Source organism: Mus pahari, chromosome 4 (genome assembly GCF_900095145.1).
Source record: "Mus pahari chromosome 4, PAHARI_EIJ_v1.1, whole genome shotgun sequence".
NCBI classification, from domain to species: Eukaryota; Metazoa; Chordata; class Mammalia; order Rodentia; family Muridae; genus Mus; species Mus pahari.
In genome coordinates, this window is record NC_034593.1 from 142,055,533 (window position 1) to 142,083,345 (window position 27,813).

Here is a 27,813-nt window from a genome sequence, read left to right on the forward strand (position 1 = left end):
AATATATGTAAATAGTCCCCCGTGAGTCTGAGCTCTCTTCAGTACTCATCAGTGATCCCCTGTTGTGACAACTGTGGACTAAGGGGCATGAGGGCAAGGCTAATTCTGAGAAGAAAGGTCTCCACTAGCATTGCTTATAATGCTGAGGTAGCCACCACTCACAACATAATAAAACAAAATACATGTCTGTGGTATTTAGGCAATAATCATCTTCAGCAATAAAACAACAACCATCCCGCTTATAGGTACCTTTTGTCATGCTTTTAATCTTCCCCAAGGGGGATGGAACAGACACATAGGAGCCATCTAGAAATCAAGTTACACAGTAGAGTTGAAGGCAGCAATCATTTATTTCTCCTTAAAGTTCAACATGATAAACACAAACCAGCTTAAGTGTCCTATCTCCTTCTGCACAGGGAGCTGCAGTGCACATGTTTTTCTATAATCTACATAAAGAGGTCCTAATTCTATTCTAGAAGACTCCAGCAGACATACCTGCTGTAATTTGTATCTAGCTATGGGTTCTCTTTCCTTGTCTTAGTAAATTACTGACATAGAAAATGATGATGGTTCTTTGCTTTCTTAGGCCTTCTGAGCCTTGTACCCATGCCCATTCACTCCGAGGGATGCAAAGCTTGAATATTTATATTACAGTGGATTGTGGTGGCCATTCTTTGTGTAGCCTCACCCTGATTTAGACTTTCACAAATGAACTTCATCCCTTGGCTCTATCCTCCTTCCTCATCCTGGAGGGACAATAACAGCAACACACATTTACCATTGAACTCAAGATTGTGCAGCAATAAAAACAGACTAGCAAAGAGGTACCTCCTCCAGGCTGAGAATATTCGTTACACGGCAGCTCATCCTGGGGTCTCTTATAGTGCTTCAGGAGTGTAACAATGGCATCATGTCCTTCATAAAAAGACAAAAGGGATGAATACTTTTGTCTTGATTTAGTCAACAAATTCTAGCTCCCTCCCCAAACCCACTGGATAAAATTTATAACATAGACTATACTCAAGGAGATAATATATTATAATATGGATTTAGTTTTTATTTCATTCAAATAACCTGCCCAGAGTGTCCTCATATACTATAGTGGGTAGCAGGGATACAATAGACATGTGACTATGATTATGCCTGTAAAAGGATCATAAGGTAATTGAGCAAATAATTATAGGAATTAATAATGAAAAACTGAGTGACCAGATATGAAGTGGTGTAAGTATATATTTCTAGGACATGGTTAAGTGTCTGAAAGACACACATGGTATCTGAGAGAATGGGGCACCCACACTGAGTGGACTTGGTACTTGGTTGGCAATCCCAGTAACACAGAACTGAGATAATAACAGAGGTTTCTATGGTGGAGACAGCAGGGGGAACATACGTATCTGTAGTCCTCTCTCACAATGACTCTGTCAGTGAGAATGGCTGCCTACCCTGGGACACTTCTTTACTCATCTTCCATTCAAGTGTGGCTTTGTGGCATATTTACTGGGAACACAGTACACCTAAATGTGTACATGGATAATGAATTCTATGAGAAAATCTATAATATTAACTTTCTGGAAGTAAACAACTAGATTCTACATTTTATTGTTTTTAGATTTTGTAAATAATGATTTCTGTTTTCCCAAACCATGGAAGTAGATTGTGTCAAAATTATGGGGACAAACTCTAGTTATTAGTGGTTAGCTTGGATTTTGTGTGAATGCCATTACCATGTCTACGCTTTAGGACACAGGGAGCTGTTACCCTCCCAGTTGCCAGCTACAGCCCAGGGCTCTGAGGTGGAAGAGACTGGTAAGCTGCTCCCTCAGCCTTGTTACCAGTCCTGGAATGTCACAAGGTTGAGAGACATGTCTCATTTTTAAACTATTACCACTAGCATTCTGAGCTTATTAGCTGTGCCACAAATTATTCTTGCAAAAGATGAAAAATGTTAAATGCTTTTCAGAGAAAGCCATTGATTTTCAATAGAATTAAACCTTGACACTATTGTATGCTTTCACTATGAGAATAATCTACTGAAGCTAATTTGTAAAAGGGGCAAACAGTGGACCTTATAGATCTTGTCCAGAACCCTGTGAAATGCAACTGAACCCACTGTAAATGTGGCCAGCTATAGAAACAGCAAAGCATAAATGTTTTCCTATCACAAATACCTTAAACTGAGACTGGCTTTGCGCATGCCCGTTTACATGTAGAATGCCCACAGTAGAGCTCATTTAGTCAAGTTTTCCCTTTAAAAGAGCCCCCTGAATACTGCTTGCAAGAATGAAGGATGGAGAAGTCAACACTAGATTTACTAACACAGGACATTTTCACAAAGGGAACAACCTCCAGATTCCTTAAAGAAAAAAAAATGTGTACATGGATAATGAATTCTGTGAGAAAATCTATGTATCAACTTTTTAGAAGTAAATAACTAGATTCTACATTTTATTGTCTTTAGATTTTGTAAATAATGATTTCTGTTTTCCCAAACCATGGATGTAGACTGTGTCAAAATGGACAGGCTCTAGTTATTATTAGTTAGCTTGGGTTTTGTGTGACCAGAATCATACCATAAAACCTGAATGATGTTATCCAACAGAACAACTTCTAATGAGAATCTGATAGGAAGGGGTAGTCCATGACATAAAAATTTTGAGTTTGGAACAAACATGACACGACCTGTTAACAAACTAAAGAAGGCATGTGTAAAGCAGGGCTGATGAAGACGAGGGCGGTGCATCGCGGCAGGGGAGGGGAGATAAGAACACTGGGTAAAAGGGGTGCCTCAGGCTATCAGAAAGTGTCACACAGAACGTGAAGTAAACACGGATTTCCCAGAGACTATGTGTGAAAAGCTATGTGGGAGGATCTTCATGGTGGCTTTCTAATGAGTGCCTTCATGTTGCTGATGAGACTTAGGACATCACCTATATAAAGCTCACAAAGACAGGATCAATGTAGGTTATTTCAAAACCATTAGTTCCCAGGAATAGAAGGATATGCCTTACTTTAATTAAAAAGGAAAAAAAAAACATCCTGCCAGAAAACCAGGAAGGCTGCCCACTGCTCTCCTCCTGTTTCCCTTCCGCTATACCCAGTCCTACAGTCTGGTCCCTAGCATTGCATCATAACATCAGCTGTAGCCTTCCCCCTCACACCTACATTTGCTGTGTATCCCACAGAACATTCCCCCCTAACTTCCACCACCCCATTTCTCCCTGTATCTGACCTCAAGTTCAGCAGGCACCACTCTGATAACCCAAGACCCACCCCTCACAGGGCACCAAGTAGGCTGAAGGGAAGACCCATGCCTGTCCTACTGCTACTGAAGGCCAAGATCTTCAGTTTCATTACCAACTCTGTAACTAGAAACCTGTTGTGGTCTACCATTCCTCTCTGACTCTATCCCCCAATAGATCACAAGACCTTCTTCAACTTTTCATTCCTCAACTCATCCCAACCTCCAACACCTCATTGTGGGTCAGTGGCTCAGTGGGATAAAAGAGGACAAGCTTCTCTTGTAAAGTTGTTTAGTAACAAGCCACGTTCTCCTTTGCACTCATTTGCTCTGCATCCACCCGTCTCCTGGGTTATTTTCTTGCTTCACATGGTTTTCTCTACAGATGATGCAGTTTGTGAGCTGCAGTGCCCAGCAGCTCAAGTGTCCCTTTCTGTGTATCATTCCTTTAGCTTCAGGGTGTAAGAAGGACTGCCCGTGGTAGTTTAAAGAAGAACGGCCCCCATACAAAGGTTTACGTTTGAATGCTTGGTCCATGGTTAGTGGAGGTGTTTCAGCAGATGTGGCCTTACAGGAGAAGGTATGCCACTAAGGTTTGAGATTTAAAAGGCCTCTGCCAGACCCAGTCTCACTCTTTACCTGCAACTTCCCAGTCACCTGTGATCTCGGCTTCCGCTCCAGCACTGTGCCAGCCAGCCCATGGCAACATTCCCTACCATGATGCTCACAGAGTAAATGGATGAGACTGTAAGCAAGCTCCCAACTAAATGCTTTCCTTTATAAGTTGCCTTTGTCTTGGTGTCCCTTCACAGCAATGGAACAGTTACTAAGACAATCTTTGGAATTAAATCACCTTTTCAACTGTCTCTTATTAAATTCCCCTTTTAAAGTTTGACCTTGACTCCATGCCCCTGCAGGCATTTCAAAACCTTTCTTTTAACAACTTTATTGTTACATACTTGAATCTAAATACATAAAAACAAGAAAGCCAAACCAAAATCTTTTTTATTATTTCTGTTTCTCTTAGGAGACACTCCCCCAACACATACCTCAGAATTTACCCAGACACAATAGAGCCTAGTTCACAGCTTCCCCCTCCCACTCCCTCTGGGCCCTCTGGGATCTCACTCTGCTGGTGGGAAACGGACTTTCCTGACCCACTGGGGGAGCATCTTAGTGGATCAGGATGCAGTGTGGGTGCTCCCCCAGTGGATCAGGATGCAGTATGAGGGCTCCCGCAGTGGATCAGGATGTTGCATGGGTGCTCCCCCAGAGGATCAGGATGCAGCACAGTTGATTGGCTAGTGGATCAGGATCAGCATTATGAATCCTGACTGCCTGAAAGAGCAGCTGATCACACTCTTCATGTTCCTCTCATTGTAAAAGCTCTCTTGGCTCCACTTGCTCTGAGTAGTTTTAATTTCCTGCCAGTATGGTGGCACGATTTTCTGGCATTTTCTTTGGAATAATTTCTATCTAGAGCCTAATGAGTGCCTGAGTTCTGGCTGATGATAAGCGAGAGGCTGCCAAGGAGGTGCCAAGAGGCTCCTTCTGCTCCGCCTCACCTCCTTCCTCCTGCTGACAGTTGCGAAGGCACAAGTGTGGATGGGATCCTCTGCTGGAAGCTCTCTGACAAGCCCTCAACAGGAAAGGAAGGAAGCACAAGCTGCAGGGCGTACTCCCAAGCCTGGTCCTGGGGAAAGAAGCAGGAGCCTTCGCTCTGGAGCGCCATCAATCGACTCATGAAGCCAAGGCTCTGACAGTGGACAGGCAGATACTCACGGCCAACACGCACAGACATAACCAAGCTTCCACTGGTTAAATAAAATGTCCTCCTATAGCTAAGAATTTAGTGTGTACATTCAAGTATCCTAAGCAGATGTCAGGTTGCTGTGTTAGCCGCTCAATTATAACAGCAGTCTGCATGCTCAGAGCTTCAGCGTCTGTAGCAGGGGGCTTGGCAATTTCGGCTTTTACTCTGTTGAAGAGTTATGTTACATTCTAGGTCTGTGAGACTGTAAGCCAGTCTCCAGAGATGTTAGCGCCGTAATGTATCATGGTCTTAGACCTAGCTGAGTCTTCATGGCTCTTGAGGAAGAAAATTTAACTTTCATAGCATCTCTTATCCTTGCCATTTCAACCTAGAGGCAATGGGCAATGTGTCTTCTTGCCTGAGAGTTAGTTCAAGAGTAGACGTGGAGGTCAGCAGAGTGAGGGTAGTGATGGCTACATCACCTGGAGTCTGGGATTGAGACCTTTTGTGTTCCAAGACTAAAAGAGACATGGGAATTTGACTCCATTAGGCAGGAAAGTATGTGTGTGTGTGTGCATGTGTGTGTGCGTGAGTGCATGTGTGTATGTCTGTGTCTGTGTGTCCATGTGGGTGTCCGAATACACCAAAGGTAAATGTTGCCTCTTGTTCCTCAAACACTTTCCTTGTTTTTTTCAACTCAGGGTTGCTCATGTGCCTGCAGATCACCAAATAAATTCTATCAGTTTACAGGTATGCTCACCACCCTTGGTCTGGGCAGCAAGTCCTAGTGACCCACCTGTCTTTGTCCTCTGGTGCTGGGATCACAAGTACACATGGCTATGCTTGCCATTTTAAGGAGGTTCTGGGAATTGCATGCGAATCACCATGCTCACATGGCAAGCACCACCCATCGAGCCATCTCTCACCCCAAATTCAGGGAATTTTTACCGACTTCTTACGTTTCGGTTGCCCAGATGAGTCAAGGCATAACAACAACTCTGTACCAGGGCGACTGACTCAGAGGAACCCGACTTCTAGCAAGGATGCGTGTGAGGTTTAGTCCAATGCCTCTGTGCACTTCTTTTCATACAAAATCTCATTTCCTGGAAGCTCTGAGAAGTGGAGTTAGAGGGTCACTTCTGAAGTCTGCCCTTCCACAGCTCTGTTACCTGTAGAGGGTCTTGACCCTACGCGGTCGATAAGACCAAAGGTGAAGAGAATCCCCAGCTCACTGTGTCTTCTGATAACTCAGCTCTGCTTTGAGACCCTGTTTGCCCTTTCACTTGCTCCTGCATCATAAGATGAAAATGCCACTCACCCTTCAGCACTAGTAGAGATTGGCAAGCATTAAGAATTTGCTGTGAGATTGTGACCACTAAGATACCCCACTCTCCTTCTATTCCTTCCCTCTCACTGCATCTGCCCTCTTTGCTTTCTCTCTCACTTGACCATCGATCAAGTATCTGCCAGAAGCCAGCTCCTAGTTCCTCCCACTGAAGCCTTTATGACTGTTCAGTATTAGATAATGTCCATAAACACATTACTCATTACACATTTTACTCTTACTTTATTGACAGCAATTATCTCATTATTTTCCTCTTTCTTTGGGGGGTGGTGGTGGTCTGTCTCCTCATACTAGAACTATGGCCTTACTCAGGCATGAAGATACTACCTGTATTTCTCATTGCTTCACCTCAGTTCTTGACACAGCACCCACTGACTAGCTGCCAATGTATTTGTGTTGAAGGGATAAAATAATAGGTATAATATATACATTATTCAAATCAAGCTTTCCTTACTTGTACAGCAATGTTATTTAGCAGCAAAGTGAAATAATGGCATGCTTGTTTATACCATATACATTATTTTAATTTTATTCAGCTAAGCTTTGGAGGGGGGGGGTGGACAGAAGATGCTGAGTTGGCATCTCAGCAATGTTCCACCATGGCCTGTGGGGTCTAGCTAGGGAAGGGCTACAAGCTGAACTTGAAAGGTAAGGTGAGTTAATTAAGCCAAGAAAGGAAAAGATTTTGGCCAGGGTAAAATGCCATTCCAGTGTATCAAAATGGGAAACTGGGGGAGTGAGTCTGCAAAAGCCTTCTGCTTGTTTATGACTATGAGGGTTGTCTTATTTTGCTTTGTTAATTTTACATAGCTTAGGGTTTTATATGAGGAAAGCATTAATTGAGGAGTTTAACTCAGATTGGTTTATGGGCATGTCTGCGAAGAACTGCCTAGATTATTAGTGATGCAGCAGGACCTAGATCACCATGAACAGCACCACTCTTAATGCAGTGGTTCTGGGCTGTACAAGAAAGCTAGCTAAGCAAGAGCCTGGAAGCAAGGCAGAGAGAGAGCAAGCTCCGCAAGTGTCCTGTGGCTTCTGCCTCCTGGTTTCTCCTCTGACTTTCCTATAAACCTCACAGGCAAGGCATTCCTTGTTTGTATTTCTCTCAGCACTCTTATCCTCCAAGTTCTCATAGAAGTAGCTTGCTGAGCTTTAAACACCCAGTGGTTCTCCCAGTCCAGAGTACAAATACTTCCACAGTCCTTAAATAAAACAGACTGGTCCACCACAGCAACACCCCATGCCTGGCACCAATTTCTCTTCTAGTATCCTTTCTGTTCCTGTGATACAGCACTCTAATTAAAAGTCATGTGGGACAGAAAAGTTTGCTTGACTTTTACTTCTAGGCCGTAGCCCTCACTGCAGGCTATGCTCACAGGTCAATTTGACCTAGGCAATTCCTCAGTTGATACTTCCCTATTAGAGGACTCCAGCCTGTGGTGTGTTGAAAATAAAAGCTGAAAATTGACAGGGACTCATCAGTTAAGTCAGTTCTCCCTCTTGTAGACATAGCTTCAGAGTCAACAGGATAGCCATAATTAGTATTCCTGAAAACATGGTCCACAAGATGCCCTGTACTGGTTCCTGGAACAGATTGTCATGTCTGATGGCTCCTTCTTTCGTGGTTTCATTTCAACAAGTATGCCCTGACTTCTTTTAGGCATCAGTCACTGAGATTAAAGTTTCTGGAAGACAAAGACAGCCCCCAAACTTGTTATACAAAAGTTTGCAGTTAGTAAGGAAAAGGTGTTTTAGGATGAAATGGAAAACAGATATATATATATATATGCGACAAAAAAAATTCAAACTGGCGTTTTTGAGGGTGGGAAGCATGCAAGGCTTTCTCTTACAGAGAATTCATATATGTATTCATGAAGGTCAAGTGGAAATTATAAACTTAAGTTAAAATTTGGTGGAGAAGATGATTGAGGCATGGGAAAACCTTGGGAAGGAATACAGAATGCCAGGTGTGTTGAGGAATGAAAGAGGAGATTTTATTACCATTCTATCAAGAGATGCTGCTCTACTGCATCATTATACAGAACAGTAAATCAGGTTTGGAACATGCTTGACAGAGTGGACCCTGAGAAAACGCTAGTGACCTAGTCAATGTAGCAATGGTTGACATGTCACCCTTATGTCAAGAGTAACTGCCAACAGTGGCTGCGAAGCAGGAACTGCACTGGGCATGATATCAAGCAGGACTTTTTCCTGTAGGTGGCTGTGTGTCACTGAAAGCAGACTATAGTTTGAGAGATAGGTGTAAGTGATACTAAGAGAAAAATGAGTTAACAAGGTGTTAAGATGAATTAGGCAAAATATAAGAAGGGTTTGAACTAGCAAAATGGTGGCAAAAATAAAGAGGAAAGAATAGACTCAAAATATACTGAAGTGGATTGAGGGGACTTTTATTCAAATGGCCTGTGTGCTGGGGTGAGAAGGTGAGGGGGAATATGTGTGTGTGTGTGTGTGTGTGTGTGTGTGTGTGTGTGTGTGTGTGTGTGTATGTATGTAAATTACAATGTGGATGATGCCATCAAGTAACAAAATTCATGAGGGATGCACAGCAGGATCTTATTGATGATGCTGATGGTCTTACATTGATCTCACACTCACGTGTTGTCTAGGGAGCGATCACCTGTTAGTGTGGTCCTCTGGGATTGTCAGGAATCTGAGCAAAGGTCTTCCTTAACAAGGCCTGAAAGCCCCGCCATGGTCAAGAGAATTAACATGCACAAAGAGATTTCATTACTGTCACACAGCCACACAGATCACAATCATATTTTCAAATTACGTTAATGATATTCTAAACAGGGGTTATCAGCTTCTGCTTTAGTCTTGAGGTTTTAATGTCAGTAGTATGCTTCCAGCCACAAATAAAAATGAGTAGTCACATGACCTGGCATATGCTTTTCTATTTTTAAGTTTTGTATAATGGGCTTGTCAGGGACTGAAACCCCCTCAGTAGAGGCTCCAAAGGCCTTCTCACATACTATATATGATTATTTCATATATATTAAAGCATACTGCAAATGATGAAACACTATTTGCATCCAGGATCTATCATGTTCTAAATACGTCTCGTTCTCATCTCCTTTCAGAATTTGGTAAAGTCAATGCTCATTGTTCATCTTAAGTTTTAGGATAAAGCAGAAAGACATTGGAAGATATTCTTGTGCTCATTTGGTAATGAGGTGGCATGTGTGCTTCACACAGCCTCACTTTCCACTGTGTGGGCAAAAATCTGACCTCTGCAGTGAAGCAGAATTCTACGTACTCTCTGTGAACAGCTGTGCATCTCAGGCAGGTGTGACTTAGCAGATAACTCCCCAAATCTTTATAGTGGAAAGATGGCCCCTATTTCAAGGCTTCTGTGAGCAAGACATGGCGGCTTGTCCCTGGATCCAAGACATGGCAAGCTGAGAGGACTGCTCTGCGTTCCAGGCTGGTCTGGAGTAAAACCTGAGTTTCAGGGTAGTCTAGGCTACAGAATGAGCCTCTTCCTCAATGAACCAAATGATGGGAAGTAGATTGCTTCAACTGTTGGATCATACATTTATATAAATATACACTACATAGATATGACAAATGGGAGGTTTTGTCTCCCCAGTTTAAGTATCCCAATACTTACAGTAGCTATACTTTAGAAAATATTTGTATATAGTATTTATAATAACTATAAACTCTGTCCACTTAAATGATGGTTAGTATTATTACTTATATTTCAAAGAGTAACTAAATATGTGAAAGGTAGTGAGCATAGAAATCCGCACAGGTTTAGAATTCCACCTCAAGTTTTTATCAGCTCGTCCTTTCCCTCCCCATGGCTCCCAGTCCACTCTAGCATGCCACCCCAGGCTCACCAACTACACACTTGCTCTCCAGCTGCCTTGGAATTCAGCAAGGAAGCTACCGGAGGACTTCAGGACACGTCAGTGAAAGTTTCCAGAATGGTTCATGAATCTACCACTTCTTCAGCAAATCCTACCAGTGTGTGCCACCACACCCGGAGGATCTACCACTTCTTACCTCTACTCAATTCTACTGGCGTGCGCCACCACACCCAGAGGATCTACCACTTCTCACATGTGCCACCACATCCGGCGAATCTACCACTTCTCACCTCTACTCCTCCTCACTTTCATCCCTCAGCTACTTTTTGTGGGCCACAATCTATATAAAATCATGACTATGAGATTTCATTACTCAGTTAAAGAGGACGTGATAGCACACTTACTATAAATAATTCATGTCGAGCTCCCCTTGTCAGAAGGAATAAACAAAGCATGTATCTCAGGACAAGAGCCTCAAGTTTTATTGTTTTGCTCACTTACTCCTAATTCTCCAACCCCAGCTTCTTGTCACTGTAAATTATGGCACCTCTGCTGCATATAAATATTGCATTGTGGGTAATTAAATATTGGGGTAGGAGCTGCTGTAAATTACTTTAACTGGTGTCAGCACCAAAGCAAATGCGGAGTTCTTAGTTCTGTTTCTAGTTTGGGTTATTTTCTGACCCTGAACAGCCTGACATAAAAGACTGCTGCTCTCCTTTGTCCAAGGCAGCCTTTTCAAATCTAACTGCCACACAAGCCCCTGAGCTATGGGTCCAATTCTAATTGCCTGAGATCTTTTCATTTAGCAGTTTCATCTTTAATGATGGTGTCAGACTATGTGCAGATCTTTACAATGGGTTTTCCATACTGCTTCTTAGGGCAGAGGATTTGAACATAACCAGGCTGCTGGCTACGTCTTCAGGACAATTTAAAATTGATTCACGTAAGTCCTTTGTGCCCCAGGGAAAGGGTAGAGTGAATCCAAGAGAGACTGGATCCCTTCCTTCACTTTCAGGTGGAATTGTAGAGAAAGCTGGAGGAACACTCTAAATACTGTAAAATTGAGGCTTGGTGCAGTCTAGTTAAACATGGCTAGTTCTCAAACAGGAGACTTCAGTGCAGAACTGAGGTCAGCAGGGAACATCTTTCCAAGATTAATTTTTGTCTCTCTGTGTTAAAAAGGTACACGTAAGTAGGCAACATTCATCCTGCATGGTCCTACAAAACCAGGGTGAATCAACTTTTCAGGGAATATTCAAGAAGTACAACTTACTATTCTAGACACTTAAAGCAATTCTAAAGTTACTATATCAGAATAGTGAAGTGAAGATTGGCTAAAATTTAGTTGGGATAAGCTAAAATGTCTGCTTTAGGGCCATTAAGACACATATGGCATTGAGAAGGATGAACTATACTGTTCTATTCTGAATGTAGTCTCAGATGAGATAGTCAGGGTGAACAGGGCTTTGTCATTGCCACATGATGTTGTCATCCACAAAGTCCATGCTTAGGAACTGTACAACCGAGTGACAGAAACATCACAAAATAGTCTCTCATGGTGTTTGGAGTAAGTTGGGGTTTTGTATTGGACTATATTCTTAAATTCCATAGGTCAGACTTCCCTAACTAATGTAAGTGTCCTTTCAAACAAAGAGAACCCGTCTGTGAAGTCCCTGTCTAGCTTCTCTTTCCTGAATGAAATCTATTCTGTTCTGTAGAGAGAACTCCGCATGGACCTCACTCTTTCTTCAACTTCCTCTTCATTTGTGCATGGAAGAGTCTATTTCTAAAGCCATCAATTAACTTGGAGATCCCCTCTCCAAGGGACAAATGACAGCACATCTTTATTGAAAACAAACAGAAACTTCTTCCCACTGACAGTATTAACAAGGTTGTGCCAGTCTTCCCAGAGCACACGAAAACAATGCCAGAGAATGGTAGCAACAATGGTCTGATTCGATTTGCCTCCGAACATATGCAAGCCATCCATCTGTCTCCTGGGTGCTAACATTCAGCTTGTTAAAGTTCACAGTAATTATGGAAATCCACGATGGTGCCTGGTGCATCAGTTGGACAAACAGAGATAAGAGATGGGGCCAGTGCTAGAGAGAGATAAGTGGGCAGACCCTCTGAACTACAGGGTTTCTGCTGTCTGTTGCTAAGGAGGCAGTGCCGTGATTCATTGTTTTGTGAGGAGTGGATTCCACCAAAAAATAAAATAAATAAAGTCAGAGTTAGACTATCACTCTCAATCAGCTAAAGACAAGCAAAGCAAAGCTCTGTGAAGAGCTAGCTGCAACAGCAACTTCAGAGCCGCTTCCTCGATATGACTGCTAGGTAAATGCTGCTTCGCTGAAGATCACGGTCCTTGAGAAAGGGCTGTCTGAGCATGCGTGAACAAATTTGCTGTGCGGAGCAAAAGGAAACTAGTGAGGCCTCCCAAGCTTTAAACTGTGGAAGATTTCTCTACTGTTGCTTAAAGATGGAGCTACTTGGAGCTTTTTAACATGAAGTAGAAAGATTTGGTACCTTATGAAGCACATTCATATCCATCAAGAGACACGCTGTACACTCACAAGTGAGTTCTGAAAGCTCCAAACTGAAATGTGTCCAAATGCCCGTGGACAGTAGAATAAGTGGAACGAGTTGTGATACTGCCTCAAAACCTTTCACCAAGCAGCGATGTGAATAGGGGCCTGCAGTTGTCTGCAGAGAGAAGGGTTGATCTCACAAGTTGTTGGCCAACAGGAACCAGATACAGTGAAATATACCACAGCACACGTCCATTAGTCAGAGAAAGAAGCTGTGGCCGCTCCTTGGGGGAAGGGATAAGAAGAGATGATCAGGAGTGTTTCCGGGGCTTGGGTGCTGTGAAATGTTTACATTGGCTTCTGGGTGGGAGTAGGAATCCTTGAGCTATGTGGATGGAGCTTGTGCAAGGATACAGTGTTTCACCACTATTTTACTTACTCTCCCGTATAAATATTTATTTATTTATTATATGTAAGTACACGGTAGCTGTCTTCAAACACTCCAGAAGAGGGAGTCAGATTTTGTTACGGATGGTTGTGAGCCACCATGTGGTTGCTGGGATTTGAACTCAGGACCTTTGGAAGAGCAGTCAGCACTCTTAACCACTGAGCCATCTCACCAGCCCATTCTCCTGTATAAAAGTAATGCACATCAATTTTTTTTCACTAGCGATCTTCAGGTTTGTGTATTTTTCTGTTTCTTTGTCTCTAAGCTTACAGTAGTTCTGTGTTTCATCTTTTAAACTCCATCTCTCTTCTCCTTCATGGACTTCACCCTATTCAGGCACAAAACCTTCTAGATCAACTTTGCAGTTGAGACAGCCTACCACTTGGTAATTGTGTTTGTCAGTGCAATCTTTGAGGATTCTCACACTTAAAAGAAAATGAGAAGTTTATTTTATAAATACTTTAAATTTCTTAAATTTCAAAGAGGAAACTGGAATAGAGGATTAAATTGGGAGGGTGATGGAAGAGCCACGCAAAGGAGAGAATCTTGGGAAGAGCAAGGAAAGCTAAAGGCCATTAGGAAAATTATATGGAAGCCTACTACTATAGAAGCTTTCTAAATTATCTACATATATGGAAGGAGTCTAAATGAATTCACCAAATACACATCTCATGCCACCAAGTAAAACCTCAAGTGCCAGAATCTCGTTATATTTTGTTGAGTTGTTGGCCAGTATTACAGCTTACTGCCAAGGATATTGGTTATTTTGCATGGTATGGAAAGGCCATATGGGTGAAGACAGTGCTGACTCATGTCATATGACCTGAGGAAATCAAGTTATTGCCCAACTAGAAGCTTCATATTTCTGACTGGTTTTCCTGGTGTTTTAAGGTACTCTACTGGAGAAGAAAGTTAATTACCAATTCACCCACCCACAAACCCTGTGACCTGCCTGCAAGATATATTGGTTCAGTGGTGGTACAAATGTTACAGGAGTGATCATTCACTTTTTGATTAGATTTAAGACCCATTCTGTGACATGGAACCCATACATGACACTACTTAAGTGACCAGGAATCTGTTGCTAGATGGGTCATGGGCTCAGGGAAACCCCACTACTGTCATTTGACTAAAGAGACATGGTAATAAAATGGTTTCTAATAACATACTGCTACACGCATGGATTGGTGCACATCATGGATTCAGTGCACATCACTGAAGCTTCTTGATGCAGTAGATTGAAATTAAGATGCATCCATGAACTGGATATTGTACAGAGCATGAGAGAATTGAGTATGGAACAGGATGTATTTATCAGACCCCTTGCCTCACATCTCTGGGATCTATTCAGCAAGAGGGGGATAGAAAGAGTGTAAAGTCTAGAAGTGAGGGGTGATTCCAAGGAAAAGAATTGACACATATATGAGTTCAGAGATTATCGCAGCTCACACAAGACCTGCAATTCAAGCCAATCAGGTCTCAGAACAAAGAAGAGGAAGTAGACACTGGGTTCCACCCCTAACCAAGAAGCTATTTACAATTGATACATCATAGCAAAGGGGAAATGGGTTTTCTCCAATTGAGTATCACTGGGTTTATCACCCACACTCCAAGATAGACCTCATGCTATTTACTGCCCATCACTGTGCATGACAAAAAATTATCATGCCTATTAGGTAAACTCTTTTAGTGTATGCAAACAGTCCTTTGGGTTCCACCAAACCACCGGTCAAGGATGGCATCACATCTCATTGGACACTTAGCGACATCCTTACATGACTATAACAAGAATATCTGATGTTTTCACCAATTTATTTGAAAATGTCATAGTTTATGACTTTAATTTGTTCTGTTGCTACAAAAACTTCACAAAATTATTAACATATTGGAATATGGTATTGCAATAACCTAAATCTGTGTTTCTGCACTATGGTTGCTCAATTTAGCTCTGGAATAAACTTTCTCTTATTCCTTTTAAAGTGAAAGCTGTGTTTTGTGTCATCTCTCCCTTGTTCTATAACACCAAAATCCTTAGCAGAGTTTAAACTGACAAATGCTCTCCCTTTCATATACATACAGAAACATGGAAATATATATATAGATAGATATTCACATATATATTACATAAATACATACACACATAAATACATTTATAGATACATACACACATATACATATATATAATATATAAATACATATACACATAAATGCATATACATACATACATATACACATAATACATATATAATACATAAATACATAACACATAAATACATATATATACACACACATTCATACACATGTAACACATATATATAATACATAAATACGAACACACATAAATACATATATATGCATACATACACAATACATATATAATATATAAATACAAACACACATAAATACATATATATACACACACATAAATTCACACATAAATACACACATAATACATATATATAATACATAAATGCATATACACATAAATACATATATACACACACATATATACACACATAGTACATATATTTTATATAAGTACACACACATAAATACATATATATACAAATATACATACATAAATATATATAATACACAAATGCATACACACACACACACACACACACATATATATATATATATATATATATATATATGCACAGACACATACATAATACATACATATATAACATAGGTCAACATTTTCTTTGAGATATAAAAACCAACTATAGACCACTCTGCTATGGTCACTTATCTCTGTCTTGTTTCTCAGCGCTTAGAGTTAAAGCAGCCCAGTCCTTTTTTAACACCAATGCTGAAATGAATCAGCTCATTTGCAGCCCAAAAGTTGCTTTCTCTAATAATGGCCTGCTGGATTCTGATTCAAGTCCTCAGAGCCTTACACACAATCTACAGAGTTCATGTCATGTAAGAAAAGAAATTATTGATACATTGACATAATCTATGCACACGGTTCAATGTGTCACTGCAGAGATGCGATGATTAAAAACATACCTTTCTCATAAGCCCACATCAAACATGTCTGCTCATCTTTTTCACCACTAGACCTGCTGGGATCACAAGCAACTAGATTCATATCTGCACCATTATCCAGTAGGAACTGGACCAGGCGGATGTGGCCATGGTAGCAAGCAGAGTGTAATCCTGTGATGGAAAAGAACAAAAGGAGGAAAAGAAGAAAGAAGAAAAGATGCTTTGATGGCAAAAGAGTTACCCCACAAACAGGATTGTTTGCAGAGATACAAATCCCTAATTAGTGTGTAATGAAGAATTAATTTTATTATTGAGAAAACAGGTGATATATTCAGCAATAGAGGGACTCTAGTCTAGGCAGCCTTCCATACTGACTACATTAACTTGGCATGTTTTAATTTTTCATTCCTCTTTCTACAATAATTATCAAGAACAAATATTGCCTTTACCAAAATAGTAATAAAGATTTCAACCAGTATTTTTCTTGAGCACCAAACCAAGTGCAGAGAAATGTCATGATCATCAACCTATTGCGATGGAGGGAACATAGGATGCAAAGATTGTATGCAGGATCGAACACAGCAGGGAGACTGAACAGTCCCCAGGAGAACTCAATCGATTTTTCATATTGCCATTTACCATTAATTCTAAATCCACTGGGGCCTGACCATTACCAGACTCTAGGCTCATCACTGGTCTCGAGAGCTGACAGTCACGGGTAGCCATGATGTTCTCAGCAGTCTTACCTGTGTGCCCGTCTCTTCCTCGGTGGTTAATGTTCACAGCATTCTGATCAAGAAGGAATTTGACCAGTTCAATGTTCTTGCCATAGGTACAAGCACTGCAGAAGCAGAAAATAAGAAAGAGAGGCTTCCTATATGCTGAGTCATGTCTCTGCAGAAGTCCTACATCCCAGAATTTCACTATAGACTCTATTTAGAGATATTGCCTTCTAAGACATAGTGGAAATGCAGTAGGGTCATTATAGTAGATCCTAACCCAACCTGGTTGATGACTTTATGGGAAATGGAACTTTGGGCAAAGATGACACAGGCAGAAGGCTGAATACAGGAAAGCAGAGGAAAGGTGATCACCTTCAATCCAAAAGGAACATTTGTACAAGAGGCCAAAGTTGTCAGTATGTTGTATATCTGAAAATGTGAAATGGTGTATTCCTGTTGTTTAGATTGCCCAGGATGTATGTTATTATGGGAACTATAAGAAATGATACAAACTTGATTAATACAGGACAATCCAGAGAAAGAGAGAGAGACAGAGAGAGAGACAGAGACAGAGACAGGAGGGCAGAGAGAGACACAGGGAGAGAAACAGAAACAGAGGCAGAGACAGAGTCAGAGACAGAGACAGAAGGAGGAGGTAGGAAAGAAAGGGAGCTGAGAGGAGGTAACAGGTCTGTGAATGCTGTTTACCAAGGACAACAGAACCACTCATTAAACATCTGGAGCAAACAAAGACTTGTATGAAATTATTAGTATTTTGGTCAACTGTTCTCATTGTTGTCAGTTCACCTTTAACCTAGCAGATCCATGTAAGAAAATCAAATGTGTATCACAGACAAAGCTTTGCCAAATTGAGGAATCCCCAGGAAAATGACCCAGATCTATCAAGGCTTCTGTGACCAGAGAGTCAGTGCTCGCCAGAGAGTAGGTGCTCCAGGTTGTCCTTGTTCAGGGAGCATGTCTACAAACTCTCCAGGGACCTGGAGTATGATCGGGACTCTGAGCTTGAGTTTTTATTTTATCCTCTCTACTTGTGTCAGGCTGTTGAAATTTCATGCTATGGATCCGTAACACACACAGTGGAGCATGCTCATGATCAGCTCTTCCCAGTTGGAGATAACACTGGCATATTTAAGGACCCCAAACAATCAATATTTTTATAGATGAATTTTGCATCTGGGTTCATTGAACTACTTAAATGGATAACTTCACATGTTTCCTGTGAATGCTGAGATACATGGAGGAAGGGTTTGTGTAAGGCAAACGTGTTGCCTGTGTGATACTTGCCTTGTAGCTGGAGCAGGGGCAACTTAAAGGAGCAAGGGCTCTTTTAGGCTCACAGTTAAAGAGAACAGTTTGTTATGCAGGGAAGGCAAGCAGCAGAACCTGGGGCAGCAGGTCAGCTAGAGCTGCAGTCAGGAAGTAAAGGGAGCCAGGCTGGCTCCACTAGTCTTCCCTTGTGCACTTTACAGACTGGGACACTGCCACTCACTTTCAGGACTGTCCCCTTCCCCGCTGCTAAGCAATTCTACATATATCCCTACATCCAGGGATAATTTCGAATCCAGTCTAATCTGACTAATTTTAAATTGAGTCAGGAAGAAAATAAAGATTAAACAATGATAACTGGCTTTTGTTTTGTACAAGCAAGTGTCAGAAATGCCCCCTCTCCTGCAATTGGCCTTTACAGAAAGTGGTCACTCTTGTGATCCTTCCAAACTCCAGGAAGCTGAGGCGCTCTCATATAGCATATGGATCAGCCCATGTCCAGCCATGGCTAGAGGAAGGGAACAGGGACTCAGTTCTAGTAGAGGCAGTCTCCTGCATCTCACTACTTCTTCCTCCTGGGATGGCCTTGAGGAAGCCATTCTTCATGAAACTGCCCTGTGTGGACACAGAAGGGGAAAGGAGGTGCTGGCAGCGTGGCAGCCCTCACCGCTGATGCCTGGCTGCCCAGTCTCCAGCCCTCCTGCCATTAATACCGTGCTGGACTGTGTCTCCCCAGACTGTGAGACAGAACAGACCCTCCCTGCTTGTTGCTCCATGTGAGCTATTTATTTGACCATAGCAACAAAAGAAGAATTAATAGATATTTAGATTTGCTTACATTTCACAAGACTTCTGAAGTTAAATGTGATAATGTACACAATAACCTGGAGTATAGTCTCGGCTGCCTCCCTAGGTGGTAGTTTCCTTAACTTTCCTTTTTTTTGTAATGGGTTTGACCACTCTGCAAACCCATACTATATCCGAAGGTTTGATGCCTGATATAGAAGTGCAAGTTTAATGTTACTTTAGTATCGAAGAGTCTTTTACGTTTCTATTATTCACCAATGCAAACCAAACAATACGCAGAAAACAGATCAGCCTGGAGTATGGTTTTTAGAGGTTGCAAATTAGCTGAGAAATATATGTGATATCTAAGCTAGTCAGGGTTCGTTAAGTTCGAATTATTTTTGTAGCAAAAATAACAAGCCTTTTGAAGCAAGGGCTCCTAATGTTGTGAAGTACCTACTTCCTCCCAGAAAGCTTAGGAGCTGCTGTGGACTTGGGTTCAGCAACCCCTAGCTTCATTCATGGGGTGCATCTTAGGGTACTTTGCTAAGCTTCCTGGAAAAGGTTTTTATGGGTTCCAAGAAAAGAGCTACATCCCGGGTATCCCAATGCCATCCTGACGAGGCTTTTAGCAGCTGGCAGATGGGTATCTTGGGTAGAAACATTTTGCACATAAGGTTTAAGAAAGTGAGGGAGAAAGTGTCACATTTGATGTTGATGAATCCTAGTAATGAGATTCTTGTCAGAGAGAGCATACAGCCCCTCATGGCAGAGTTTCAGAGAGTGAGTAGCAATCTGCTTACAGATGTTGATAGGCCTGTTGCCTTGGCAACATCAGTCCCTGTCTTTGTGGCTCCAGCCGGAAAAGCAGCATCTGGAGACAGACCCATTTGCTGATGGAAGCACCTGCTTCAACCTTCCTTTCTGCACTCCCCTACCTGTGTGCTCACTTTCTGACGGCAACATCTGTCACTGTTTGTTCTGGCTCTGTATACATGGCTCGGGGTGCTGAATGGTGTCAGCCAAGCTCAGGGTCTGGCACACAGAGATACTCTCTACCTGTGGAAAGCTGTCTCGCTGAAGATATTTTCCTTAGTCAGACTTTCAGTTCCTGTTACGTGGACAATTTCCTTGGCAACTTCAAAATTCCCACTGTAGCACGCCCTGGACGGGAAGAAGACACTTTAATAAGTAAGAGGACATGAGTTGGACATGATCAATGCTAAGTCATACTCACAGGTGCAAAGGAGTGTCACCATAGATGTTAACGACATGAGGCTGGACCTCCAAGTCACCCTGGAGCAAGTAGCTCACTATATTGTGGTGTCCAAATCGAGAACAGAAGTGCAGAGGGACGTGGTCTTCGTTGTCCTGAGCGTTCACTGCCATTGATGAAAAAAGCACAGATGTGTCATCTGGAATCCATTATTTCTTACCCTTTGTATGTACGCTGTCGTGTGCTTTGTCCACATGCCCAAGATACTCCTGGAAATTGCCAGGTACTGTTTATAATAGAGGAAAATTAAGTGCAACCAATGTAAAATTCTATGGACTACAGCTAATGAAATTTGTCTAGTAGTGGTGTGGTCACACAAGGGTACCAGTGGCTTCTTTCCCATAAGTATCCATTCCAAACTGACTCCCTTTTTCAACTGACTGATGTTCAACTAAACTTTGAAAAGTCCTTGACTGTTGAGAAGGTCAGTGGACATAGGCCTCTGATGCTAAACCTGTGGAACTGAGTTCTCTCCCCAGTCTCCACATGGTAGAAGGAAAAAACTGACTCTTATATGTTGTTCTCTGGCCTCCTCAACATAAGCTTCTGTACATGCCATATTCAAGATGCGAATCTTTAAATTAAAGGTCTCATCCAGATCACTAAACCCAGTAGTTCTGATTCAGTGGGTGGAGGTGACAGCCAGTCATCTGAAAGTTTAGAGTGCTGTACAGGAGGTTCTGTACCCCTCAGCTGAGAATCATGACACTATTTTACACAAATAGAGAAGCATTTCAGAGGATGCTTAACTGGATCTCGGTCTTTTTCTTTGAACCATACAGTTTTATAACTCTCAAGGTATCTGAAGATTCTCTGTGGAACCTGAATATGTGAATTGAGATGACATACTGACATAGAGATTTAAAAGTGTTCTCTAGCACTCCTTAAGTGTTAGGTTCTAAGAGACAGGAAAAGGACCATTTGGAAGCTTCAGACAGGAGAAGGTGAGCCCGAAGAGGTTATCTGTGCTGCTCTTGGACAATTCTCAGCAGAGATCCTTCACTCTCCACACTTATTCAGATTGGACACCCCCCATCTATGACACCTTCCAGCCCTCTGCATATTAGACCCTGGCTGAAGTGGAAATTTCTGATTTCTTTGGAGACTCAGTTGTGTCATATGATATTATTCTGGAAATTGCCTTATGAAAGGATGTTTGTTTGTTTTCCTGAAGCAGACACATGGAAGGATGTTTGCTAAGAACAGGCATATGGCATTTTTCTTGAAGCCACCTGAGTGGATGCTTAAGAAAACAGGAGATGTTTGGAAAGTGTATAAAAGTAACTTAACAAACAGTGGATGATGCTGTGTGGTATTGGTTCACCTTGCCACTCAAGACTTTGCAGAGAGAAATGCGCCAAAGAATTTCTAGTGGTGTTCAGGCAGCTTCTTGCTGCTTCTGTGGACTCCAGCTGATTGGCAGAACCTCCCAGTTTCTTCTGGATCAAACTGCCATTGCTGATTCATGAGTGGTCTTTGCAAGCAGATTGAGCTAACACTGCTGATTCATGTGCCCTGAACTGCTGATATTCCTACAACGTAGACTGGATTCACCCCAAATAACTATTTCTAGTCAGGTCCATAGCCTCCTTTGCCCTATTAGCCTTTACTTTCCACTTCCTCCTGTGGGCTAGAAGGGATGTTAAAACATTGAAGTACACTTGTTAAAGTGGGTTTTGAAGAATATAAGATACACATGACTTTGGAGCTCATGACATAGGAGGACAGAACCTAGTCCCGGCAATATGGTCATTAGTGACAGTAATGTTACCCCATCTCTCCTGGTAGTGATTCCAGCCACAGGATCAGGGTCCTGGCTGGCTGTTCGTGGAAGCCCAGTGTCTGCGTGTGTCTGGCGTTGCTGGCATCCTGTCTCTATGGGACACCTTCGGGGTTGTGAGGCTGGAGGTGTTTCTTCGCTGGGAGAGCCTGACTCCTCTGCTCTGCTCAGACTCAGGAGCTACCTCACATCTGTTTAGTCTTCTTTCAGAAAACAACAGGACAAAAAGTGGCCTGGGGAGCAGAGGGCCTGTTTGTTTTATCTTTTCCAGTCATAATCCACCACAGAGGGAACTTAGGACAGGATCTCAAGTAGGAGATGAACCAGAAACCATGGGAGGATGGTGCTTACTGGCTCAATCATGGATCACATTCAGCTAGCTCTCTGACTGCCCAGGACCAATATCTCAGGGCTGGTGCTGCATGTTGTGTACTGGGTCCTCCCATCAGTCATTAATTATGATGTTCTCTCAAAGCCATGGCTAGAGGCCACTCTGATAAAAGCAACTCTCTGAGCATCTTTCTACCAAGGTGTGTCTAGGTTGTATCTAGTTTACAGTGGGCACTAACCAGGACAGCAGCCTTTTAACACAGTCCTTTCATCCTTTAATCATTATTAATTAGCTTTGGATGCTGGGGAAAATCTGACTGTAGTCTTACTTTTTAAATAGTCACTAACTGTCCATCACTGTACCAGTGTTAAGATACTCATATTTTATCACTTATGGCTATAACAGAGCCATTATTGGAAACAAACAGAAACATTCATGAACCTTACGTTCATCATGCATTTAGAGTGATACTTTTTATGCACACACATTTAATGAAGTTCATTCTACCTATTTCCCTTACAAGTTTTGTGTTAAAACCAATAAACTATAAATACATAAAAATATCTCTTCAAAGACCATTAAGTCTAGTTGCAAGACAGGCTTAATAATAAGTGAACACCAACTGCTCAATTCTAGGTCTGACATTAATTCAATATCTGGGGAAGAAAATAATTGGATCAGCTGTTCTAGACACATTTGCTTTATTATGATTTTTCTTTCCAAAGTCACTTATTATTTGATGTGTTTTTACAAGCAAAAGAAATAGAGGAAGCATTGTTAAATTATGAACAGTCTCTAGGGAAAGTTAGGGAAGACCATAGTGACTCAAAAGCACCTGTAGGATATTCAGACCGGTGACACACCATCATGTAGCAGTTAATGACGATGGATTCACCTGCTAGCTGCTGCATTTGTTGACAGCCCTTCTCATTAATTGCCCTGTAAGGTCTTAAGCAAACAGACAATCTTCAGCTACAGCCCTCAAATTCTCATGCAAAACTTGCGAGCAGGGCCTCAGAAGAACACTCTTCCCCTAGAAGACAGTCGTGGCTCATTTTGATCTGCTTTTCTATTTGATTTTTTTTTTTCTTGTTCTGTGAGAGGCCTGGTAGAGTCAATGGCATGGGTCCATGCTGGTGCCCAGGGAATTAGGAGTTTCTTCCAAGGGTTCCCAAGTTTCCACTTAAGATTTCAAGGAATAGTGGCACAATCCTGTGGCCACTATGGGGAGCCAACTGGCCATCCTCACCTCTCCCAGTGTTATTCCTCTTCAGCAGAAACAAGTGAACTTCAAGGTTTCCCTACCTGATAAACTCTCCTATCTGTGCTGTAGGCATTCTTCCTTCTACTATACACTGAAGGGAGCTGGCATCAGACACAGGGTTCACACAGCTTTGTCGTGATCATTGTGAGATATTTGTCTTGGACTGATTTACAGAGACTAAAATGTAAAAATTATTACATAATCCAGGAACATTGAGATAGGATGATATTCATCAATGATATTCTGTTTGAAACAACTTTTTCTTTTACAAAAGCCAGGCCTGGCAGTTCAGGTCGTTCTCTCATCCAGACAGATCCAACATAGGAAGATGATAGCTTCAAGACCAACCTGAACTGTAGAGTGAGTTCAAAGTCAGCAAGGTGACTTCATGAAATTAAGTTACCAAAATGATGAGTTATTTCTTAGCCATAGGCAGTTTATTTAGCATGCGCAAAGCCCCAAGGCTCAATCCCCAGCAAAGCAAGCAAAAACCCTAACCAATATATTTAAATAAAAGAGCCCTTCAAAGGAATGCACGTGCTCCATTATCAAGAAAACATTTCACAGCCTCTTCCATTTTTAAAAAGAATTATTGCCTACCAGTGTTTTTTGAAAGATTGTTGGATGGTTGGATATGTGGAACTTTTCCCCCCTTATTTCTGATTACTGATATTTACGATAAAACAAAACTTCAAGATTAAGTCAGCAATGACTGAAAAGACTATCCACTGTTTTAAATAAATTGCACATGCTGACTAAATAAATGTCCAGTCACAAATATGCATAATTATTTCAGTGACATATGTTTAAAATAAAGCAGCCTTCCTGACCATGACATTATAGGCTCTTTTAAAATTATTTTTCCTTTTAGTTGTGCATGTATGTACCTCTGGTGGATTTGTGTATGGGTTGTATGTGCTTCTGTGCATGGGTGCATGTGTGTATATGTGTATGTTCATATCCAAGTACAGGTGCTCACCAATGGGAGGGTAGAAGAATGGCAAGTGTTTGGAGCCTTCTATTGTGGATGCCGGCAGTTGTGTTTAGGTCCTTCGAGTGGGCAGTACATGCTTTTAGTTACTGAACCTTCTTCCCAACCCCATCTTGACAGATATTTAGGGAGTTCTGCAGTTGCCTGTGGCATGTTAAAAAGGGGCCTTATATCAAAGAACTTCAGTGTTTAACAATGAGTTGGCAAATACTAATGAATGCGGAATTTAAAAGTTTCCATTTTTCAACTTTGTCGAAAGGATACGTTTTAAGGACCATCTGAGCATCTTCACCCTCTTGACATGAGGATTTATTATTTCTCTATCCTGCCCCAAGAGCCACACTGAAGCAGAGTAGAGACTTGAAACACCTGACTGAATAGGCTCACTCCTTAAATGCACTGAACTGAAGAGCCTGCCTTCTGAATTACATTTTGGCAATTTTGTAACCCGAATATATTCACAAATGGCATTCTATTTCCATGGAAACATAGCATAAATACTAGGCTGCAAATTGTCCATCTTCTGGGGCCATTCATTTAATCTTCCTCTTATGTTCATTTGCCGTAAGAAAAGTTGAGAGTTGTAATAAATCATCTTGAGGGTCAGCTACATTTTTGAAAAGGCGAGTTCACTGATGGTAGGTCTTGTGCCATCTGTCACATGGGTCAGGGTATGCTGTGTTTTCTGCAACCCACTGGTGTGCAAAGTGGGCTTCATATCAAGTGTACTGGAAGGAAATAAGAATACTTAAGTGTTTGATTCGTGCTGTTTTTTTTTTTTTTTTTTTTTTTTTAATGATTGAGTAGGAAGAATGTAGTACTTGTGTGAGTCAGAAAGAAAGCCCTAGAAATTATCCTGTGAAGCCAAGGTATACAAAGGAGGATGGGGCTGCATGAATTTCAATGCCTTTTGCAGAAGCGTCTTTTGATCCTGGAGACATGCTGATTATAAGCAACACCCATTTGACACTACTAGGTTTTGGAGTTGTGCAGGAGAATAAAAAGCTGAGGCTGGCATAGATAAAGAGAAGGAGGAGAAAATGCACTTCCGGTCTCTGGAAGAGCAAAGTAATTTCATAAATGTGAACATATTGCCGATTTCCTACAGATGTGCCTCAGCCTTGCCCAACTGAAGGAATGAGTGACTGCCCAAGACTTAAGTGAGGTCCACAGCTTTCTTTTGTTCTGATAGTGCATGCTGTTTGTGATAATACTATCATGTAGACACCCAACACGTCATGATAGCATGATGGCCTATAGAAGACCATGCAAAAGGAGTTCTTCAACTTCTACAAAATGAAGAGGCTGACATGAACTCCCAGCTGTCCCAGCCCCTTGCTGGAATGTTTATGAGTCACTGGACTTCATCAGCACTGGATGAAAGCATTGATTAGCTTTAGTGAGTGATTGCCAATTTGGATTTTAGACCGAAGGAACTGGCAGCTCTATGGTCCTGACAACCTTGTCCTTTTGGAACTCTGAATCCCTTTTGTTGCAAAGGGCAGCAACTATCAATGATCTGCATTTAATTAGTTCTCTAGGGGGACCGTGGGAGGGGGCTGGATATGCCTGAGAGGATTTTATGACCAGATGTAGCTCTCGGTGAATCTGTGTCAAAAATAAAAGCCTAGGAGAAAGTTCTCTTCTTCCATGCTACTTTCAAGCAATTTTCCAATATTTATTTGATATTAAATAAATTTAAAAATTAAAATAAAAAAGGTTAAATTGATGATCCTTAGCCTTTGTGCCTATCAAATTTTAGTATAACAGTAGAGTATCAGTTGTTGGGAAGGCTGTAGGGAGGGGGTGGAGTACATTGGTACAAGATTGGAAGACAGTAGAAATGCTTGGAGAGGGCAAACGTCTAGGAGTATCTACATAGTTAGCATATGCATACCCTTGGGTCTAGAAATTCCACATCTACATATGTATCCAAGAGAGATAAGTATATCTGTTAACTAAAGGACTTACATAGTAGCAAAATGGCAGAAACACTGAATTACAGCCAGGAAGAAGCTGGATATAAAAATGGTGGTGTATTTGGAGCCTTCTGTAGTTTAAAAGATAAGACTCTGCTTGCTGCAGTGATGTGGGTAAATGACAAAATTAATCTGTAAAGTTTGGAGTTGGGAGGTGGTTACTGGAGTAAAAGAACTTGGCAAAGCTTGACCTGAGTTCAAATCTCCAGCACTTGTGTACAAAGCTGGGCATTGCTTGAGAGTACCAGCAGTCACGCTGTTGTTGGGGGCACAGATAGGAGGACTGCTGGTGTGCTCCAGCTGCTAGCTGGGCTCTAGGTTCAGATTCTAGGTATCAAGGGACTCTGACAGAGTAATAGAACAAGACTCCAGATGGATCCCTAGAGTCTATACATGGCTGTGAGGACCTGAACACACACAAGATACATACACTTCACACATGCACACACAAAATAAAAGCAAAACACAGAATGGAACAAACCATTTTGCTGAGTTTGAGAAGAGATGAAGTGACCTGGGGCAGGAGATACCTAGAAGATGAGTTACTTTAGAGTTAATGGCTATTTTCTGAGTTACCCATATGTAAATTATACTTCCACTAAAGGAAGACATGTGACTATCAACAGATAGGACCAATCTGTCTGATCTGTGTGGGGGAAACTGAACTGAAAGGTATAAAGAGACATTCTCATTGGAATTTAATAGGTAGACGTATATTTGATTTAGAATTGTGATTTGTGAGACATGCTAGCACACACGTGCAGGGGTATCCAGCTTTGGCTTGTCTCCTACAGGGGAAGGGACAGACACTACAAATGTGACATGGAGGAATCAGGTGCAGCCTTACCATCTGCTTTGTTCCCTTCTTCTACCAGGAGTTTCACAATGTTGAAGAACCCCTTTGCCGAGGCCAAGTGCAGAGGCCTGTCTCCAACTTCACCACTGACATTGACATCAGCTCCAAACTTCAAAAGGACACTGGTTACCTAGAGGAGCCCACCGTTTGAATTTAGCATGAGGAAAAAACAAGGGTGTTGTCTGGTGGTGCAAGCTTACAAAGTCAGCAACTGAGGGAGCAGGAGGTAGAGTTTGAAGGATCAGGAGTTTAAGGTCATCTTCAACTACAGAGTGAGAACATGATGAGCCCTTGACAGATTAAACCCTGTCTCGACCTTCCCTCAAACCCAAAATACAGTGTAGAACTCTTGACTGCCTGAAGCACCTAAGCTACCTCTTGGGTTACTCG

At 41.7% G+C, this 27,813-nt stretch overlaps 1 protein-coding gene across 5 annotated transcripts in view; it reads right to left on the reverse strand.

Annotated features, from left to right (window-relative positions):
• The window catches only part of LOC110320040 (serine/threonine-protein kinase TNNI3K), a 250,965-nt gene that overhangs the window by 150,000 nt on the left and 73,152 nt on the right, over positions 1 to 27,813 (reverse strand). For 4 of the 5 annotated variants that reach the window (XM_021195894.1, XM_029537369.1, XM_029537371.1 and 1 more), the window contains 7 exons: positions 27,415 to 27,553; positions 20,184 to 20,328; positions 20,006 to 20,110; positions 16,898 to 16,992; positions 16,173 to 16,322; positions 829 to 915; positions 250 to 306 (listed from right to left, as the gene is read on the reverse strand). In XM_021195894.1, the coding sequence (XP_021051553.1) occupies positions 250 to 306; positions 829 to 915; positions 16,173 to 16,322; positions 16,898 to 16,992; positions 20,006 to 20,110; positions 20,184 to 20,328; positions 27,415 to 27,553 (778 nt within the window). The remainder of the gene's footprint in view (positions 1 to 249; positions 307 to 828; positions 916 to 16,172; positions 16,323 to 16,897; positions 16,993 to 20,005; positions 20,111 to 20,183; positions 20,329 to 27,414; positions 27,554 to 27,813) is intronic. The other variant, XM_029537368.1, reaches the window with a different exon arrangement.